Genomic DNA, 21,154 nt, shown 5'->3' with positions numbered 1-21,154 from the left:
ATTGGTCGAGCGCTTCGAGTGTGTTTGGGAAATGTCCCGCCCCTTTTCATAACCGCCAGTTTATCACACTACTAACTAACTCAACCAGGCCCCGCCCCTTTATTCTGCGCATGAATTATTTAAATGAGGAATATTGTGACGTGTTCGTTCCCGGGAGAAACTCGCGACTACAATGGAGGCGTTTCATAGAGAATAACTCCCACTGGAGGGACGTTTTCATGCTCAAACAGCAACATTACACACTAAAGATGAACATGGAGAAGACATGAACCTCAAGTAACTGCCTTTGGCTTGCTCAGTTGGGGATATTTGGGGATATTTAATTTAATTAATCAATCAACGATACTATTGATCAGCATTACCAAACGTGGACGTTCCACTAGAAACAAACATTGATGTATTGTTTTAATTTAATACTGTGAAGCTGCTTTGATACAACCTATGTTGTGAAAAGCGCTATATAAATAAACTTGACTTGACTTGACTGCCTTTTGTTTCCACTTTGACCAGTGATTTCTCAATATTACAAAAGATTTGTGGCCATCAGCTGGATTGAGTACAGCCTGTAAGTGTGTGTGTTAAGCATAAAAAACCACATAAATGTAATTGAAACAGCTGTTGAATGTTGCTCTAGTATCAGAGAGAATATTTTAGGAGTCTATTTGACTTCCAGGTGAAAACACATCAAATAAACATCTCAGCTATGTGCATGTGCTATCAGGGAGGAGTGAACTATGACGACTGAATCATTGTTCATGTTATTCCAAAGAAATGTGTTGCGTAATCTTTCTGTGCGTAATCTTTCTGTACATAATCCGACAGAGATGTCCCATGGAAGCCTGTTTCCGGCTCAGAGTGAAAAAGGTAACCGACACTTTATTTCTTGTCAGTGCAACTTAATTTCTCCCAATTGTGACTTTAATCCTCACATTGTGAGTTTATTATCTAAACCTTTATCTTTTATTACACTGCAGTGGAGACAGGCATCAATATCCCTCTTAGTTTTCAAACACCGGTCTCATTGAGACACCAATCCTGACATATTTCCCTCTGGCCATGAAACCCCAAAACACATTGAGATGTGAACAGATATGTACAGGCTGCACATCACTAAAAGCACTCATAAATTATATAAATAAGTGGAAATTGGTTATTTTTGCGGGGGTTTTTTTTCTGCAATTTTGAGTTCTTCCGGGTTGAAAAGCAAATTCGAGGCAACGTCAGGGAATGTGAGGTAGAAGCATGCTTTCGGAGCGTGTGATTGGCTGCGGGTACGATTCTACATCAGCTGACCCTAGAGCTAATCTCTGCATTTATTCATGAGAAAGAGCTCGTTCAGTCCAATCACTGCGCTGTATTACGCATGAGACTATTCTGATCTACAGAAGACAATGACGCAAACCGACAATTTAAAGAACAGACAATAAAATGCCATTATTCTTTCAGTTAAACTGACCCGTCATTTGTTCAGAGACTGTTGAGCTCGTAAATGTAACGAAAATGTTATTATTAGACCTTTTAAATGTTCTTCCGAGTTTCTCCCTCATTTTTGCAGTTTGTTAAATAGGGTTCGATTTTTAACCATCAACTCAACAAAATTTTTTTTTCTGAATATTTTAATATTCATGTGTCTGTATAATCATGTGTGTAGCAGTGTGTGTTTTATTGGTTGTTGTCTCCGCTCTTTCCACCCTCTACACTCCCACTTTTCCACAGCTTTACACGCCCATCTTTTGAGACTTTTTCCAACTCTGAGGTGTGAACGACCAGGCTAAAACGGGGGTTTCATGACACTTTAAGGTCATGTTTCACTTGAAAAATATGTAATTACAGAAGTATAATGGGTTGCAACTTTGACTTTAGCTTGTTCAGTTTACCTGTTCTGGGATTTAGCTGAAGTAGCTAGAGCTTTTTTGGCGGCTTTGCTTTCCAGCTCCTTCAGGTCCAGTCCACGAGATTGCACTGGCAGGGTTGAACTTCGGGTTTTCGTAGGATAGGACGTGGCCTCGTCATCAGACAGCGGAGAGTTCCACTCATCTCCGTTAGACTCCACCTCCTTGGCAGCTGAGAACTTGGGGTCCATCTCCAGCATCTTCTTCTGCAAGATACTGAGAAGTGTTGCCTGGCTAGCGGCGACGGATGGAGGTCCCTGTGCAGGGGGTTGCGTGGCTTTAGTTTGAACTGGCTTGGATTGGAACTGGAAGTTTGGTGGAGGGCCTGGGGCTTTAGGAAGGTAAGTGTGAGGTTTAGGTTTGGGGGAAACTGGGGGGCCATTGGTTACAGGAGGAGGTGTAGCAGGTGGGGAGGGTTTGGCAGGTGGAGCAGGAGGAGCAGAGTGACTTGGTAAGATGCCATTGGGGATTTGAGTAGGTAAGAAGGGTTTAGAGGGTGTAGGAGGAGTTTTCACAGGGGCAGCAGGAGCGGGGTGACTTGGCGGGGGGCAGTTAAAGATCGGAGTAGGAGTAGAAGGTAAGGTTTTAGAAGGTTGAGAGGCAGTTTTCACAGGGGCAGCAGGAGCGGGGTGACTTGGCGGGGGGCAGTTAAAGATCGGAGTAGGAGTAGAAGGTAAGGTTTTAGAAGGTTGAGAGGCAGTTTTCACAGGGGCAGTAGGAGCGGGGTGACTTGGCGGGGGGCAGTTAAAGATCGGAGTAGGAGTAGAAGGTAAGGTTTTAGAAGGTTGAGAGGCCATTTTCACAGGGGCAGTAGGAGCGGGGTGACTTGGCGGGGGGAAGTTAAAGATCGGAGTAGGAGTAGAAGGTAAGGTTTTAGAAGGTTGAGAGACAGTTTTCATAGGTGCAGCAGGAGCGGGGTGACTAGGCGGGGGGCAGTTAATGATCGGAGTAGGAGTAGAAGGTAAGGTTTTAGAAGGTTGAGAGGCAGTTTTCACAGGGGCAGCAGGAGCGGGATGACTAGGCGGGGGGCAGTTAATGATCGGAGTAGGAGTAGAAGGTAAGGTTTTAGAAGGTTGAGAGAGAGTTTTCACAGGGGCAGCAGGAGCGGGTAGACTTGGCGGGGGAACCGAAGGTTCATCCTCAGTGTCGGAGTTGGCAAATTCTGGAGGTGGCGGAATGAAGGTCAAGTTTTCTCCGCTTTCCACATCTCTAACAAGAACACCCAGACCACCAACGGAGCTGTTCATTGGGCTGCTTTCTTGTGGAGTTGAGCTTAGCTCCAGCTTTGAGTGGGACACTTTTGTACCCTCTGCTTTGGTGAGTGGTTGCACGTTCATGGTGGACTTTAATTGTGCATTGGGACTGTCTGGTGTTGGGTCTCGAGGAGTGACAGTGAAGGAGTTTGGTTTTTCAACACTAGGTTGGATCACAGAATTGCTTGGCTCTGTGGAGTTGCTGTTCTGTTGGGATAGAGCTGCTCTCTGCTTATCTCTTTCCTTTGCAGCCAATAGCAGGGCGAACGGCGAGGTGGATGTCTCTTTCTTCACTGTGCCATCTACTCCCTGTGTGTTGAGCTGGCGGTAGTTGATGAGCGGGCTGTTCTTGCGAGACCTGCCAGGGGACTCCATCACCTGCATAACATCAGGTATTTTCTTCTCTATTTTGGGAGAGACTTTGATGGGTGTTGGAACCTCAGTGGGGATGCTTTGTACCATGACAGGCTCAGGATTGATTTTGACCTCGACCTTGGCTGGTTGGCTTGCCATATCTGGCTGGTCATTCTGTAGCAGAGCGGCAGAGCTGTTCCGACGGGCTGGTTTAGTTGGCGGCACCACCGATTGGACTGGTTGGAGGGATCCACCATTTTTCCCGCTATTCCCATTGACAACACCAACCGAGTTTCCAGAAGAATCTTCCAGCAGTAAAATGGACTGGACCTTTTCCTTGTCCGACTGTCCGCCAAGTAATGCGCTCTTCTCTACGTTGTAGAGTTTGGCTGTGTTCTGGGGGTTGAAGCTAGATGGTCTTGGGTTAGAAGCAACAGGTGGCACTGGCGTTTCAGACTGGATATCCAGAATAGGTATGGAAGACATTCGGACGGGTTTTAGAGGCGCCGCTTTCGGAGATTTAGCAAGAACAGGTGACGCTTTCCCACCAGGGGGTGGCGGTGGGGTGAATTTAGGGCATTCTGGGATATCTTGGAACTCCAGGCTGGAGAGGGAACCTCTGAAGCTGGATGTTTCAGATGGAGGTTTTGGAGGAGCCATTGGAGGAGGTTTGAGGGAGGCCATGTCCAAATCTAAAGAGTACTCAGACCTGGTAATTGATGGAGGTTTTGGGGACGCCATTGGAGGGGGCTGCAGCCTTGCATGTTTTACAGAAGGGTCGATTTCTTTAAAGAACTGTGGTGGGGGAGGGATGAAAGATGGAGGAGGCGGGGCTGAAGAGGGTGGAGGGGGTGGAGGGGCGGCGCTGGGTGGAGGAGGTATCAGTATTTCTCCCTCGATTATGTCGGGAACAGAAAGCATTCTTCCTTTCGGGAGATTTGTGGTACTTCCTACAAAAAGACAAGTTCATTAGTTCATTCAAACACCTCAAGAATGTTGTGGAAATTCACTGATACACTGTTATCCAAGAAGTCATCTATTCCTGATCATCATGTTTGTTGAGTTCTGTGTAGTGATCTCACCTGTACCGTTTATCTTGGGTTCATAGAAGGGTGGAAGAACCGGTACCTTGGGAGTTGGAACTGCAAAGCCTTGCACACTCTCAGAGGACTGGGATTTAAAGAAACAGAACAGTTAGAAGGTAAGGGAGTCTACAGCAGTAACACACCTTTCATTGTAGGAGCCACTGAGTCACAGTTTGAACATCTAGGTACTAAACCAACCAGTTTCCTATAAACTATTCATAGAGCTAATGATGTTGAAGACATGGATCCTTTCTCTTGATTTGGCTCTTTCTTTCTCATGCATAAACCATCCCGATTTCATACTCGCACTCTGAGTGAGAGAATGCTCCAGATATGTTTCTATAAATCAGGTGACAGATTCTTGGACACTCCTCACCAACACCCCATACAGTGATTTATTGCTATGAAAACATTATGGGAATGTTCTCGGGAACGTTCAGGTTGCTGGACTGAGAGCACTCAATGTGATTTCTGTATAAAATGGAACCTGGTCTGCATCCAAAAAATGTAATTCAGAAATAGCTTGATAATTTTTCTTTATGGACACCTTCATCATTCTCATTCTTGTCCTCTCAGTTCATTGACATGCAAAAAGGGACACACCCCTACAACGTGTGTGTTTGTGTTTCAGGTTTTGCTGTCTTTATGGGAGAATCACAAAAACAAAAAAACCCAGATCAAACCTGCATGAAAGAACTTTAATTCTTAATATTTGAGATTTGTTCAGAAAGTATGAGCCATTATAAAAGTGGAAAAAGCTCCTAATTACTGAAGCTTGTGTGTGTGTGTACGTCTGCCAGATCTCTGCTGAACACAAACACAACGTGTATTCAAAACAGCACCTGCAGGTTTGGAAAACTAGGCCAGCTAAAACCTGCATCGGCTCGAGAAACTGACAGGAGAGAGCGTCGGAACAGCTGAATCATCAGGATCCTGATCTAATACAGTGAGTGAGCTCGAGTCCGAACACGCTCAGATGAACAATTACACGATCTGAGAGTGGTTACTGTGATTTGGTCATCATCACCAGGGTGATACAAACACACAACTGCTGTGTGTGTGTGTTCGCTTTGTTCTGTCGGAGTGAAAGTGTGCTTATATGCTGAAGGGTGTGTTCGTCCTGAAGCTAAAGGTGTGTCTGTGTGTACAAGACGATTTCAGCACATTTCTCTAAATGAAATAGCATTAAATGCAAACATACTGCAAAAAGACGACAGCAGTGATGTACCGAAACACGTTCAGTACTGTGTGGCAGTAAGTGATATATACCCACAGTATATTTGATTACCATTTGCATATACCATAGAATTTGCATGGTGCTTAAAAAACATTTTAAAAAAATGCCACTACCGTTTTACATTTATAAAAGCATCATAATCTCATGATACCATGAAAATCCACAGTATGACTATGGTACTATGTGCAAAAACACTGCATTACAGTGGTAAATGTCCCAAAAAAACATAGTACTATTAATAATGTTGTTTTGCAAGTGACCCCAACACTACACATTTGCTTACAGTTGATAATTTACAGAAGTGTACCATGGTTTTACCCTGTTTTTTGGACATCCATCATAGTTTTACACTGTTTTTGAACACACATAATAATTTTACCCTGTTTTTTGGATATGCACCATGGTTTTACCCTGTTTTTTGTACCTAGTACATTGGAGCCCATGGTATAATTTCAAAAACAATACTATTTTGTAAAAGATCCCAACTCAAAAATTTGCTTTAAAGGAAAAGTACTGTGGTAGTCCTATGGTACAGAGATAATTTACATAGTAAACTATAGTTTATAGATAGTTTATTGGACATGTACCATGGTTTTAGCCAGTTTTTGGACATATGCTCTAGTAAAACATTATTGTATTGTATATGTACCAAGTAGCCCATGGTGTTACCATAGTACATATATATAAAAAAGGTAATACTGTGGTACTTTTGGAGACCCTAAAAACTATTAAATACTATTTTCTGTCTATTCACTGATGCTCAAATAAAATCTGTGTCCCTTAACTGCCAGGATAGAGAATGATCATGTGATCGGCGTGCTTTTGGGCTGTACCGTGAAGTGTTTGACGGTCGGACGCGAGCGCACTTTGGCGGTTCCAGACTCCGGGATAGCAGCCGAGTCATACACCAGCTCCACGTTATCTGAAAAACAAAGACATGTTATTGACCTGGTTAACGTGGTTTAACTTGCAGCCTGCGTGGGACCATGTGACCACCAAAACAGCAGAACAAGTAGTTCATGAGCATGGCAGGTCAAAGTTTTCTTGAAGAGCCAATAATAACTTTTACTCTCATCATTGTTATACATCAAAACAAACACTGGTAAATATCACTTTCCTTTTTGAGGTTCTTACATAAAGTTATTGTGTTCATTTTAGGTCCCAAAAAGTAGTAGTTGTGGGTCAGTCGGCTCAGGATTCGAAGCCGAGACCTTCGTGTTCTTGCAATGCGATCAGTATACAGTCTCTTGAACTATTTTCGGTTATCTGTGTTTGTTCCTTAACGACTTTAAAAGTGATAATGATGCAATTACCAGAGATTCAGCTGTCCTGACTGTCGTCAATCATTACACACAGGAAGTTTGACCTGCATTATGACAGCAGATGTCTCTGTGTTTTTAATGTAGCTGATCTTGTTCTTTGAAACAAATATGTGCCGCGACAAATGAGCCATTTTATATAATCTAATAAAAATGCATGTATTAGTTTGTGCATTAAAATATAAAGGAACTAAGGTGTGTTCCATATATTAGTTGAAAAATAACAAGATAGTAATACTATGGTACTTTGAAATATACCATATAATATACTCTTTGAAAATGAAATTTATAGTTTGGCTAGATATGTGGAAAAGGCGTGGAAACTTAGGCAAAGGAATTTATATCCTGGCCTAAATTGACAGTGTTTTGTTTGTTTATATTGTGAAAATGATGGTAATGTACTCTGTATGATGGTCATCTTCCTATGTTATGTCTGTTTTATATTAATAGTGTCTTTTAAGCCTATTTGGGCTGGGCACGTAAGTGCAAGACACTTTAATAAAAAATTCAATTCAATTCATACCATTGGTACTAAAATTCATGTGCTACTATGCTTTTCACAAGATACTCCATAAACTACCAAATTACAATGGTACTACCATTTTTGTAAGTAAAAACATATTACCATTGTACATATCCAAAACTACTATATAGTACTATGTATAACATGGTAGTACTATGGTAACATGCCCAAATACTGGGTAATACTATGGTATATAACCTATTTTTTTACAGTCTATGTATATAACATGGTAATACTATGGCATATGACCAAAACAGGGTAGAACCATGTATATGAGCAAAAACTTGGTAGTACTAAGGTGTATAACATGGTAGTACTATGGCATATGTCAAAAAAAAAACAGTTTATTCAGTCAGTGTAATCGGACACGTCACAAACTTCCGAAAAAAACCTGAATATTTGAATGTGGTTATTCTGTCAGTGTGTCTACAACTAACTTCGTTTTTTTTAAACACGAACTAACCCAGATCTGTTTAAATTAAATGTTAATCGTGTCTTAAAGAAAGTGTTTTGTGATCGATCGCGCGGAAGCCTGACGTGCACGCGCGTGCGCGCTCTCCTTAACAGGTGCAAGGGTCGCGTGAAGAGCACTTTGAACTGATATCAGATCTATAGCCTAATAAGACTATAAATCTATATGAGTGTGGATATCTCTTACCCATCTCCTTGAACTCCACATTGGTGCCGAATAACGATTGATTCTTCCGGCCCAGGAAATTAAGCGATCCTTTCTTCATGACTGTAATGACTGTGATTTGATCCGCAGTGATTCACATCAGCGTGATTTCATGATTTCATGATTTCAGTGTTTCAGCAGCAGCTGACTGTGAGTTTGAGAATGATCACTGATTCAGAAACACTGAAGAAGAGAAAATGGCCACGCACCTGAATCTGCCCGTGACCACGCCCACTGAGACAGGTAAACACACACACACTCTCACACACACACCTTAAAACTGCTGCTCGAACACACACCCTCAGTATTACTCAATATTATTTTCCATCGTTAAGATGAATGAAACTCAAATATTTGTTGTCATGGAGAATTCTGTCTCTTTCAGCCATCAAATGTTCTGTTTATGATCAGAGCTGTCGAATTGATGTCATACTCAGGTATAATTATGTTTTTTTTTTTAAATATGACACAAAATTGTCATAATTATGAGATATAAAAAGTTGAAATTATGAGATAAATTCGAAATTATCACATACTAAGTCATAATCGAAAAATCGAAATGGACTTTCCATGTCATAGTTGACAAAGTTGAAAATATGACAAATTTGATAATTATTAGTACGAGAAAATCGACATAAAAAGTTGAGAATATAACATAAAATGTCATAATCATGACATAAAAAGTCATATTTATTGTATAATAAGTCGCCATAAGTAGCATATGACTATCATAATTTTGACTTTTTTTGTCATAATTATGACTGTTTATGTTTTCGCAATGTCTCTTTATTGCTTATTTAAATATATGTAAAGCTTGTTATTTAAAGTTTATTCTATTTAAAGTTATGCTATTATCCATGTAAAATATAAAATTCTATGATTTTGTAAATATTTTATAGTTTAAATTATTTTAAAGCATAATTTAGTGTGACGTTATAAAAATTATTATTATGTTAATAATACACATTATGTAAAAAAAAAAAATCAATATATAACAATTATATCATCTATAAAACTATATAAATTATTACATTTTGCCCTTTGGTACTGTATGAATGATATATAATGCATATAAATATTGTTGAAAGGATCTGTAAATGCAGTGATAGGAGTGTTTGTGTTGTGACTGATCAGGTCAGTGTGTGACAGCCGGATCATCGCAGTTAAATAAGGGAATCGGTTCACGAGGGTCAAAGGTCACTTCAGGACATGACCCGAGCGCAAGAGGAAAGAGATGACAGTAGATCTTCTTCTTATGCTGGAAGGACATGTTGCTGGTAAAGAGAGAATCTGAAATGAATGAAGAATACCGTATAGATAAAGGAAACTGAATATCAATATTGACTTGTTTTGTGCCAATTGTGTCGTTCTAATAATAGAGGGATTATAGAGTCTGAGAATAGACAGAAGAGTCCGTTAAAAGCCGCTTAAGTCAGTCAGAATAACTTTACATGCGCTAAACCGCTGAATCAATCCGTGTCCAGTTAAGAGTGATGGGAAGGACTGACAGAGAGCAGGGCGTATCCCATAATTCCCAGTCGGCAACAGAATTCAAACGGGTCGGTCCTGTTCCGTGAGCGGTTGTCGTGGCGATCTCAGTTCCGGGAATGTGGGGAATGTGAGAGTTCCTGTGTTTCCCAGGAGTGTTACATGAGTTTCACTCGAGCTTCGCATGCTTTATGATCCATGAAACCCTTCCCATGATGCATCACGGCTCAGAGGTGATTGACACGCCAGATAATGACAAACATAATCGCTATCTGGATGATGGATGGAAGGATAGATAGATAGATAGACAGAATATATAATAGCTTTATACTTTTTATTTATTTAAATCATGAGATCATGGACACACGGGGACACTCAGGAAACAGAACCACACACACACACACACACACACACACACACACACACACACACACACACACACACACCAGTCACTCTGATATTACTGTGCGTTAATAACCAGGTTTTGAATTGAGCTGTGGCGGGAAACACTGTCAGATCACGAGCCAGTTTGCCGTATTAGTTATCATGTTTACCCACTTCGCTGGGGAAGTTCGTGTAAGACACATCTGTGCAGATTTAGCGCAAAAACTCGTAAGTCATCATGATATATTAAATACAGCGTATTGCTCAGAATCTGCTCATATCTGCTTACTTGAACACACACGTCACTACACAACTAATAACGGCGCTTGTTCATTTGCACTGAAGCAACAGCGAAGATTAAAAAGCATTGGGTGAACAGAAGCACCGGCTCAGCCATCTTGGCCATCCGAGGCGTCCGAGGCGATGGGGGCTGTAGGAGAAGGATGCGCCAGCATGGTGGCGTCCGCTAGGGCTGCCTTAGTGGTAGCCAAAGCCTTGTCTCTGCTCTCAGTCCAGTCCACAGCGTGCTTGGGTTTACCTTTCAAGGCCGCATGAGCCGAGCAGCTCGAGGGATGAAGCCGTGGGAAAAATTCACCATGCCGAGGAACTCCTGCAGGGATTTGACAGTGAGCGGGCGTGGGAACTGTGTGACTGCCTCCACCTTTGATGGGAGAGGGACTGCCCCGTCCTTAGTGACTCTGTGCCCTAGGTCAATGGTGGAGAGACCGAACTGGCACTTGGCGGGGTTGACAATTAATCAATGTTGGTTAAAGGAGAACTCCGGTCAATTTTAACATTGAGCTCATTTTTTTGTACATTTGGAGTGCTGTCAGTACAGAGAACAACGACAAAAATCAGTGTTGCCTACACCGTGTTATCCTCTTTTTAAAATATGCACCCTGTTGACTTCAATGGGGCAAGTTTTAAACCTGCTTTTAGCCTCTTAACATCCTTGATGTGTCATTACAAGTGCCCAGCCATGTGAGTGATTCCTTCGGAGTGAATGCGGGTGAATCTGACTGCAGTAGATGTGAAAGATATGGATAAAAATTATGTTATTTAAGCCAGCGCTCATACCTGTATTTACATCCTGTTTTCGGTCGAAGTCCATAGTAATCGATTGTCGAGTTCACGCGCGTGATCATAGGTACTAAACCAATGCACGTGAACTCGACAATCGATTACTGTGGACTTCGACCGAAAACAGGATGTAAATACAGGTATGTGCGCTGGCTGAATAAATATCATTTTTATTCATTTCTTTCACATCTACTGCAGTCAGATTCACCCGTGTTCACTCTGAAGGAATCACTCACATGACCTGTGCACTTGTAATGACACATCAAGGATGTTAAGAGGCTAAAAGCAGGTTTAGTACTTGCCCCATTGAAGTCAACAGGGTGCAAATTTTAAAACGAGGATAACTCGGTGTAGGCAACGCTGATTTTTGTCGTTGTTCTCTGTATTGACAGCACTCCAAATGTTCAAAAAAATGAGCTCAATGTTAAAATTGACCGGAGTTCTCCTTTAAGCCGCTCAAAAACAGTCCAGAGGTGCGCCAGGTGCTGAGACTTGGACGCGCTCGATACCAGGATGTCATCCAAGTGCACAAAAAGGAAAGGCAGAGTCCATGAGGCGCTGAAAAGATTGGACGGCATATTTAAGGGCGAACGGCATGCGCAGGAACTCAAACGCCGTGATCTCTGCTGTTTTGGGAATGTCCAGTAGGTGTATCCCCGGACGAGGTCCACCTTGGAAAAAATCACCTTGCCAGCCAGGTGTGCTGAAAAGTCCTGTATGTTCGGGACTGGGTATCGGTCAGGTGCCGTTGCCTCATTAAGCCGCCGGTAGTCGCCACACGGACGCCAGCCGCCGCCAGGTTCTGGGACGATGTGGAGGGGTGATGCCCACGGGCTGTCGGATCGGCGGAGTATGCCCAGGCGTTCCATGTTTGCTAACTCAGCCTTTGCGACGGCAAGCTTGGTCGGGTCGAGGCGCCGAGCGCGGGCGCAGACGGGTGGAGCAATAGTGGCGAGACGGCGCTCCACACACCACGCTTCACGCCAGATGCAGAGAAAGTAGACTGAGTGAGGGCTGGGAAACTGGCAAGTGGATGGATGGATAGGATAGATAGATAGAACTGAAGGATAGATAGAATGGATGTATAAATAGATAGATAGAACGGATGGATAGACGAATGGTTGGACGGATGGAAATATATCATAGATAGATTGATAAATGCATAGATAGATAGATAGATAGACAGAGATAGATAGATTCAGCTGTGTGCAGCTGACCATTTGAGATAATTCAGGAGAGTGACGTCAGCGGTGATCCCGGGCCCCTCGCGCGGGGATTGGTCGAGACTCAGTCACCCTGTCCCGCGCGCTGAGCTCGTCTCTCAGTCAGTGTGTGTTGTGTGTGTGTGTGTGAGGGGAACCCAGGACCGAACGCGCTATCTCTCCCGGTCCTCCTCCGGTACAGCGGCATCATGGGGAACGCGCCCGGTTCGTCTCTGGAGGATCTGAACGCGTGCGAGTCGCACCAGTGGTACCGGAAGTTCATGACCGAGTGTCCGTCCGGTCAGCTCACGTTCTACGAGTTCAAGAAGTTCTTCGGGCTGAAGAATCTGTCAGAGTCCTCAAACCAGTACGTCACGACCATGTTCAAGACCTTCGACGCGAACAATGTAAGAAACGCATTTATTATTTACTGTTTTTTTTTTGCTGTGTTTTTTTCAATGTTGGACATATATATTAGAAAAGATTCTTTCTAATATATTCAATTATTATATATTTTTTTTAGCAATTATAATTTTAGCTCAGAATATCCACCCTGTTAAATATGTTGTGAAATGTTTAAAGTTCTTTTGCAATGTTTTACATTATTGTTTCCCATCTAAATCCAGTTCAAACTAAAGTAATGATGTAACTGGTTATGTGAGCGATATAGGATGTTATTATTTTGTTCACTTTATCACTGTTAAGCTGTTTTTTTTTTTTACCATAATTTCATAAAGTCAGCAAAATACATAAAAATAATTAAGTGAAAATTAAAATTTACTGGAGTATTAATATCGCATTACTTTAAAAAGTAAACAAAAACACCTTTTAGGCATTTGTATCTGAAAACAGTAACAGTAAAATAATGCTTTTATGAGAAAATAGGTAGAATTCTTGCACAATATTAATATTTTCTGATATTTTATTAACTGATATGCTTTTAAAGGTACACAGAGCCAATAAACTACAACCATAAGTATTTGAAATGGTTGTTCATTTGTCTCTATAACAGGGTGGACATTTGTGATCCTCCATTTCACTTATTTTGCTTAATAAATGGTGAAATTTATTTACCTGAGCTTGACCAAACAAAATGAGTTTGATTTTCTACATGATTTTATGATGGCAAAAAGACACCGAATACCAGGAACGACCCAATTATTATTAATAATAATAATATTTGGTTATTCAGATATTTAAAACGTTATTGATGTTTCATTGTAAGTTACGTAGTTTTGTTTTCAGGAAAGTAATGAATTGTTTAATATTTATAGCAGGAGTTTCAGGTAATTGTAAGTGTAAAGTCAGTATAAGTGCTGATATAACGAGGGTTAAATGAGGTGCGTTTCCTCACGTCCCTTCAGCTGAGGATTGTGGGTAATGAGATATATATGTTAATACGGTAAAGTCAGATAAACAGCAGCACTGCACAGGTCAGAGATCCTCACTGAATCCCATCAGAGCCGCTAATCTGGTTAACTGAGGGGTTTGTGTCCTCAGAACCAGGCTTTATTTCTGAACACGGCTTTCATTTGTCACCAGAAAAAAAAATTTTGATATTCAAAATAGTTCATTCTATGTTTAAATGCACTGTATGAACATAAAATGATAGAATTATAATTTATAAATTAATAGAAATGAAAAAATCATATGTTGGTATATTAATAAACATTACTAGCAAGTTCGAGAAGGGGCGGGGTTTAGTTCGAGAAGGGGCGGGGTTTAGTCCGAGAAGGGGCGGGACATCAACAGATTCTATGTTTTAATAATCGTTCTATTTCCACGAGAAAAGTGAAGTCCACACTATGAATATAATGACGACGACACTGATGAACGATAACATCGAACGAGAACGAAACATTGACAGCCAATCAGAATCCATCCTGCTTTAAAGTGACAGACGGCAAAACTGTTGTGTGTTTATAATAAATAGAGCGCTTGTGTGGAGGTAAATATAGTTATCGTTCTAGTTGGTGTGAACGTAATCATGTTTAACAACATTGAACTCAAAGCTTTCTAATCTCTGCTGCTCTATTTCTGTGAGCTGGATCTGTGTGGATCAGCTTCATGGAGACTAAAATAAACAAACTAAAATAAACTAATAATATTATGCAATATCAGCTGAGCACATGCCACTATATTGCCAAAAGTATTGGGTCACCCCTCCAAATCATTGATTCAGGTGTTCCAATCACTCCCACAGTTGCATAAAATCAAGCACAACGGATAGATAGATAGATAGAGAACTATCTAACTACCCAAAACTTTTGCCAATATAGTGTATAAACAGATGCATATGTGGTCCAGTATAATAGTTTGATGTGTGTGTGTGTGTGTGTGTGTGTGTGTCAGGACGGCTGTATAGACTTCATGGAGTACGTGGCTGCTCTGAGTCTGGTCCTGAAGGGAGGCGTTCAGCAGAAGTTACGCTGGTACTTCAAACTCTACGACATGGACGGCAGCGGATGCATCGAGCGCGACGAGCTGCTGCTGATCTTCAAGGTTTGAGGACGTGATTCTCTTCAGCGCCTCCTGCTGGAGGAACCAGATTAAACCAGTGACACCCTCCTGAACATCATCTGATGATGACTCGGAGTCTGTGTAATGCTGCATTCACACCAAACGCGTCTACCACGTCTAGTTGGACGCTTGAACATTTTGAATCCATTCGCGCGTCCAGAGCGAGATTGACGCGCGTAAAAAGCAAAAGTTTGAAGCGAAATTGACCCTCACCCACATAATCTGCCAGCCTCCAAAAGTAATTAACCTGTCCTGTGATTTTTTTTTTTCTCACACAACACTGTCCAGACACGAACTATGTTCTTATCCACTAAAGTATGTTGGTTTTCTTTACATTAGAATAATAATGTTTCGTATAATCTAGATTTAGATATGGAATAAATAGCAATCAATACAATGTCTCATATATTGAAATCAAGTTTTTATGTGATAAAAGATTTGCTTTGTTGTGCCACACCAGGCATTAGTCAAATTACAAAAATAATGTATTGAGGCCAAACATATAAAATAACTTTATAAACTGAAAAGCGGGACTGCCCCCTTTTATCCCATCACTTCACCACGTGACAGCAGCAAGCAGGCTCCTGATTGGTTAACGCGGCGCGAACTGACGCCAAAGTTCAGATTTTTCAACTCGGGCGTCAGACGCATCAAACGCGTGAATGCACAAAAAGCACCAAATAAAATCGCGGCAGATGCTCAATTCGTGTCATTCGCGCGAACTGGACGCGCAAATTCGTGTCCACTGTGCCGCGATTAACGCCTCATTTCGCGCCGCAGGACCTCCGTAAATGCGTCTTTACATTGACTTAACATGGAAATCACTCGCGCCAGATGCTCTATTCGCGTTTGGTGTGAACGCAGCATAAGAGGATCCTCAAGACTCACTGAACTCACTTTCATCTGCTGTTGTTTCTCCTCTTCAGGCCATTCGAGCCATTAGTGGAATAGAGCAGGAGGTTTCAGCAGAAGAGTTCACTGACATGGTGTTCGACAAGATTGATCTGAATGGAGATGGTAATCTATCTATCATCTATCTTCTATCTCTCTATCTATCTATCCATCCATCCATCCATCCATCCATCCATCTATCCATCAGTGCTGCTGTGATCAATAGGGTAACCCTAACTCAGAGATTAGGCTCTAAATGAGTTCAGTGATTCAGATCAAATGATTAATATGTGAAAACATAACCAACACCACCTTATCATCTTTTCTCTTTGTTCATCCTGTTATTACAACTCAGTTCCAGCAGCCAAACAAAATCTAATGTTAATAATTTAACGATCAAGAGCCCAACTAAAGCAAACACTGATCATCATAATGGTGACTTTAAAATGTAGATTTTTCTCCTTTGGTGATTCAGCTTGTTAACATCAGGTGTCTTCAACAACGCTCAATCATCACTCAATTAATCACTTAATTATCTCATTAACATTAACTGGAGTTTTTGCTATGCATCTGTCTTTCTGAGTTAATATGCTAATTAATATGCTAATGCCAGTATAAATCTGTAACTGTGTGTGTTTAGGGGTTCTGTCTCTGGATGAGTTCATGGAGGGAATCCAGGCGGACGAGGAGCTCTTGAAGATGTTGACCCAGTCTTTAGATCTGTCTCATATCGTCAACAAGATCTACAGCGAGATCAACTCTGAGCAGAAGGTCACCTGACCCAGACCAGCCCGAGATCATGATGAAGATGATGATGATGATGACGGTAGCGCTGGCTCTGGTTCTGTGAGCGGCGTCTGGACTCGACTGTTGAGTGAAGAGGTTTAATCCCTCGACACATCAGATATTAACAGGATTAACTGTGTCGGACTGAACTTTAAGAGCCAACAGCTGATTATTCTCCTGTAATCTCACAGAATTACGATACTGAAACTAGAGCAAACCCTTTAAGTGCACTTATATATGTTTCCTCTGCTCGAATCGTTCCTGTGAAATACAACATTTCTTCAGTCCCGTGATGTTTCTCAGGGGAATAACAATTGTTTTTTTTGTTTTTTTGCCATTTTTTTTCCCTGGCTTTTTTATTAGGATAGGACAGTAGCTAGACAGGGAGAGAGGTGTGAAAGAGAGAGCGTGGATGGGATCGGGAAAGGTCCACGAGCCGGGACTCGAACTCGGGACGCCTGAAGCACAGCGGCGCTACATGTCGGTGCACTTGCCCATGAGGCTATCGGTGCCGACCAATAACATTTATTTTTATGTGAAAAAAACCTTTCAGTATTATATTTTGTAGGACACATTTATAATGCTATTACACTTGGATTCACTTTTCAAAATAAAACCTGAAACGTGTTCAATGTATGCAGAATAATAACTATAAACAGCCTCAAAATATGTGACATGACATTTCGTATTGACCAGGGGCGGGTCTAAGGTCATTCGGGGCTTTAACCCAAACTAAAATTGGGTATTTTTATTTAAAGGAATTCATTAATTATAAAAGCGATGTAAGGGAACAAAGAAAAAGAAAGGCTTATTGTATTAGTGAAATAATTTAAAGTATTTGCAAATAATATTTTATTTTTAAGTATGCATACATTCTCTCTACATGAATCAAGGAAGTGATAGCATATTTTCAATTCAAAAAGTCAAAATTTAATTTAAAAAACAAAAAGTTGAGTAATTTGCGTCACCGGATACTGTCGGTAGTTGAACATTTCTATTGTAAAACGGTTGTCAAATATTACATGTTTATCTACTTACATTTTACCAGGCATTCGTTCACAGAGTTCATCAGAGCAGCATCAAGAATATCAAATACATTGCAGTGAATCTCTTATCCGCATCTTAAGTTTATTGCCAATAATAATGACATAATGTCTTCAGCACAGCGACTCGTTTAAATGCCTCTGATTGGCCGATGCGTTCAACAGACATGTCTGTGATTGGCTACAATGCTCAACGCTGCAAAAGCACGTCGTAAGTTCCTTTAATGCAAAGGGAAAAACATAAATAAAACCGTAATATGCACTTTTCATGATTAGGTAATCGCGGCTGCTGTAATCTTATTCACATTTGTTTTTCTGATTAACCGTTTTGCTCTATGAGAAAGACAAGGTAACAAAATATTCGTGGCTTTACTGAAAACATTTAAAAAACAACTTAAGCCCCCTTAGCCCCAACTTAAGCCCCTGTTGTTTAAAGGTGCTATAGAAATAAACTTGACCTTGACCTTGACCTTGACTTTAGCCCAGCCCTAGCGCCACCTCTGGTATTGACAATCAATGCAATTTTGTATTTATGTCCCAAATATTTGTAATAAAATCTTCATATAAAATGCACGTAAAATAACGCTAATAATCAGCGTTATTTTAGAATTATTCATATACTATTAAAGTATTTATTATTATTGTGGATAAGCTTTTATTTTTATATTTTCATGTTCAGTAATTTTATGTGTTTGTCATAATACTAATTCTTAATATTTAAATATTTATATATACCATACTTTTCCATCTATTTTTTTACATTTTATTTCAGCTTTATTTTAATGCTTCATTCCGTCACATCTGTCCACATAGAGAAGGCTAGTCGGCGTTGAGTGTGAGGATGCTGGAGGTGGAGATTTATAGCCTTTTCTCACAGCACTTGATATGATTAAACTGATCAATTTGATGGCGGATCCAGAAAGGTTCAAACGACAATCACCAACCGGAGATTCACCCGTCGTAAAACGCGAAAGACTTCGAACTTCGGAGAAAAAAAGAGACTGTAATCGGCCCATGCGAAAACAAGGATAATATCGGAAGGGCTTTAAATGAAGTCACACAACGCTGATGTTGTTAACATTAACAAGTTGAGAACAAAGTATAATTTGCACGGTTTGACGTGATATGATCGTTAGATTTAATCAGCACGATTTACTGCAATGCTTTTTTCCCCTTAGTTGGTCAGAACAAAAGTGGATGTTACTTGTTTTATCAGTGAAGATTCTTATGTTGGTCATACTTCCCAAAAGTAGGATCTGTGATTGCGAATGCGTATCCACACCGGCGGCGACTGACAGACACACACTCTCCTCAAAACACTGGATTCATCCGCGCTGTGCCGGGCCGACGCACAACCCACGTACAGTTGATAATCCGCGAATAACTGCAATTGCAGATTTCGAACAGAGATGGCGACAGAGAGCAGAAACTACAGACTACAGCTTTAACTCGACTGCTAATATTACATGTAGTGTCAGCACTTTCTTACAGTGAATATAATAAACTTTATTCTATATTGCTCTTTTAAAGCAAGCTTCTCAAGGTGCTTACACAGAAAAAAGTAAACCAACACGATAACAGCAAATAAAAGCTATTTTAAAGTTGTGTGAAATTTTATTCCAATGTAAATCATGTTTTCTATGTATATAGTAAAGTGTAATTTATTCCTGTGATCAAAGCTGAATGTTCAGCATCATTACTCCAGTCTTCAGTGTCACATGATCCTTCAGAAATCACTCTAATATGATGATTTGATGATCAAGAAACATTCATTATTATTATCAGTGTTGTTCATATATTTGTGGAAACTGATGCATGATATTATTCAGGATTCTTTGATGAATAGAAAGATCAAAAGAACAGCATTTAATTTGAAATAGAATCTTTTGTAACATTATGAATGTTTTTACTGTCACTTTTGATCAATTTAATTCATCCTTGCTGAATAAAAGTATTAATTTATTACCCCCCCCCCCCACACACACACACACTTTTGAACAGTAGTGTATAATATTACAAAAGCTTTCTATTTCAGATAAATGCTGTTCTTTTGAACTTTCTATTCATCAACATATTATTAACAACATATTATCAGATATTAACTGTATTTACCGTGTTTTACTGTGGTGATCTCAGCTGGACTGGATTATTTATTCTCCTGAACTCATAGATTAGAGTTAGTGAGGATACAGTAATCAAAACTGATCACTTACACATGCATTAAACATTAAATCACTGTTAAACAACCTGTAAAATGCATTATAGCAAGAGCTCATTTAAAGTGACAAACCAAGAAGTGTGTGTATATATATATATATATATATATATATATATATATATATATATATATAAATCCTTTATTAAGAGTTTTATATCTTATTTTGCACCCTGTTTAAGAAAGTATCATATGTACGTTAGAAACACTAACAATCTTCACTCTCCACTGCAGTCTCAAATTCTATTCATATTTATTTGTATAGCGCTTTTCACTGTAATATCGTTTCAAATGCATGTTTTCTATGCATCACAATGCATCATTACCAGCAATCTGTATTACAGAAATGTACTTAATACAAATCATGCAGTAAGTATTTTTTATTTATTTATAAAGCACATTTAAATTCAATAAAATGGTTTGCTTAAAAGGGAAGGTGTGATTAGAAAGGGAGGTGCATTAATGATATATTTCGGTATATTCTATGACAGAGATCGCATCAGTCACGGAGTATGTATTTTATATTAATGTTAAAATGTTTTTGTTTTTTTAGGATAATTAGATTATGCATGTGCAGTTTTCTACGTTACACAACTTCTCCAGCACGTGGCAGTATTTGACTAAAAACCTTTTTTAGTCTATGCTAAAAACATGAAGGGAATTCTGGTTTTCAAATTGATTTATGGTTCTGATTTCTTGATAGTTTGACGTTTTCATAACATCTTTAATTCTTGTGAATATGCTTTAGACATCTGCTCGTGTTTAAAAAACACTTTTGTGACAAATACATATTACTCAGAACTAAGTTTTATTCTTACTTCACTCAAATAGCCTATACAATCCCTCAGTTTTCCCGCCTTCTGTGTGACCAGCTCAGCTCTCTTTGATTTGAGGTTTTGCTGTTAAAATGGCGTCGAGTTCGGGTGAGAATCCTCAATGTATTCACAACTTCTGAAATATTAGCGGTTTACTTCGTTAAATTCATTCATCGAGCTTTTACATTAATGTTTAAAAGTGGCAGTGAATACCAGGAAGTCTGTATATATGTATATGAATATAACAAGGTTTTATAGCCAATTTGTTTACTTATTTAAATGGTAATTTCCGCGGCATAGCGAAGACGATTCTAGAATGTCTCTGAGAGGTTGTGACGCCATAAGGACTGACGCTGTGATGATGACGTCATAGTAACTGACACTGGACTGC

At 40.1% G+C, this 21,154-nt stretch overlaps 2 protein-coding genes across 2 annotated transcripts in view; one reads left to right on the top strand and one right to left on the bottom strand.

Moving 5' to 3' along the window:
- LOC307169558 (uncharacterized protein) overlaps positions 1–8,577 on the bottom strand; it is a 9,150-nt gene extending 573 nt beyond the window's left edge. Inside the window, exons 1-4 of the mRNA XM_079890287.1 lie at positions 8,322–8,577; positions 6,655–6,743; positions 4,582–4,669; positions 1,878–4,449 (exon numbers count right to left, since the gene is read on the bottom strand). Of these exons, the coding sequence (XP_079746413.1) occupies positions 1,878–4,449; positions 4,582–4,669; positions 6,655–6,743; positions 8,322–8,400 (2,828 nt within the window). The 5' untranslated portion in view covers positions 8,401–8,577. The remainder of the gene's footprint in view (positions 1–1,877; positions 4,450–4,581; positions 4,670–6,654; positions 6,744–8,321) is intronic.
- Positions 8,578–11,358: 2,781 nt separating this feature from the next.
- LOC307170373 (guanylyl cyclase-activating protein 1-like) lies at positions 11,359–18,379 on the top strand. The gene is made up of 4 exons (XM_079891462.1): positions 11,359–12,900; positions 14,846–14,995; positions 15,940–16,030; positions 16,545–18,379. Exons 1-4 carry the CDS (start codon positions 12,703–12,705, stop codon positions 16,682–16,684), a joined length of 579 nt encoding a protein of 192 aa, XP_079747588.1. The 5' UTR covers positions 11,359–12,702; the 3' UTR covers positions 16,685–18,379.
- Positions 18,380–21,154: the final 2,775 nt, after the last annotated feature.

This window comes from Squalius cephalus (assembly GCF_949319135.1).
Source record: "Squalius cephalus genome assembly, chromosome: 13".
NCBI lineage: Eukaryota > Metazoa > Chordata > Actinopteri > Cypriniformes > Leuciscidae > Squalius > Squalius cephalus.
This window is presented reverse-complemented; position numbering and strand designations above follow the sequence as displayed.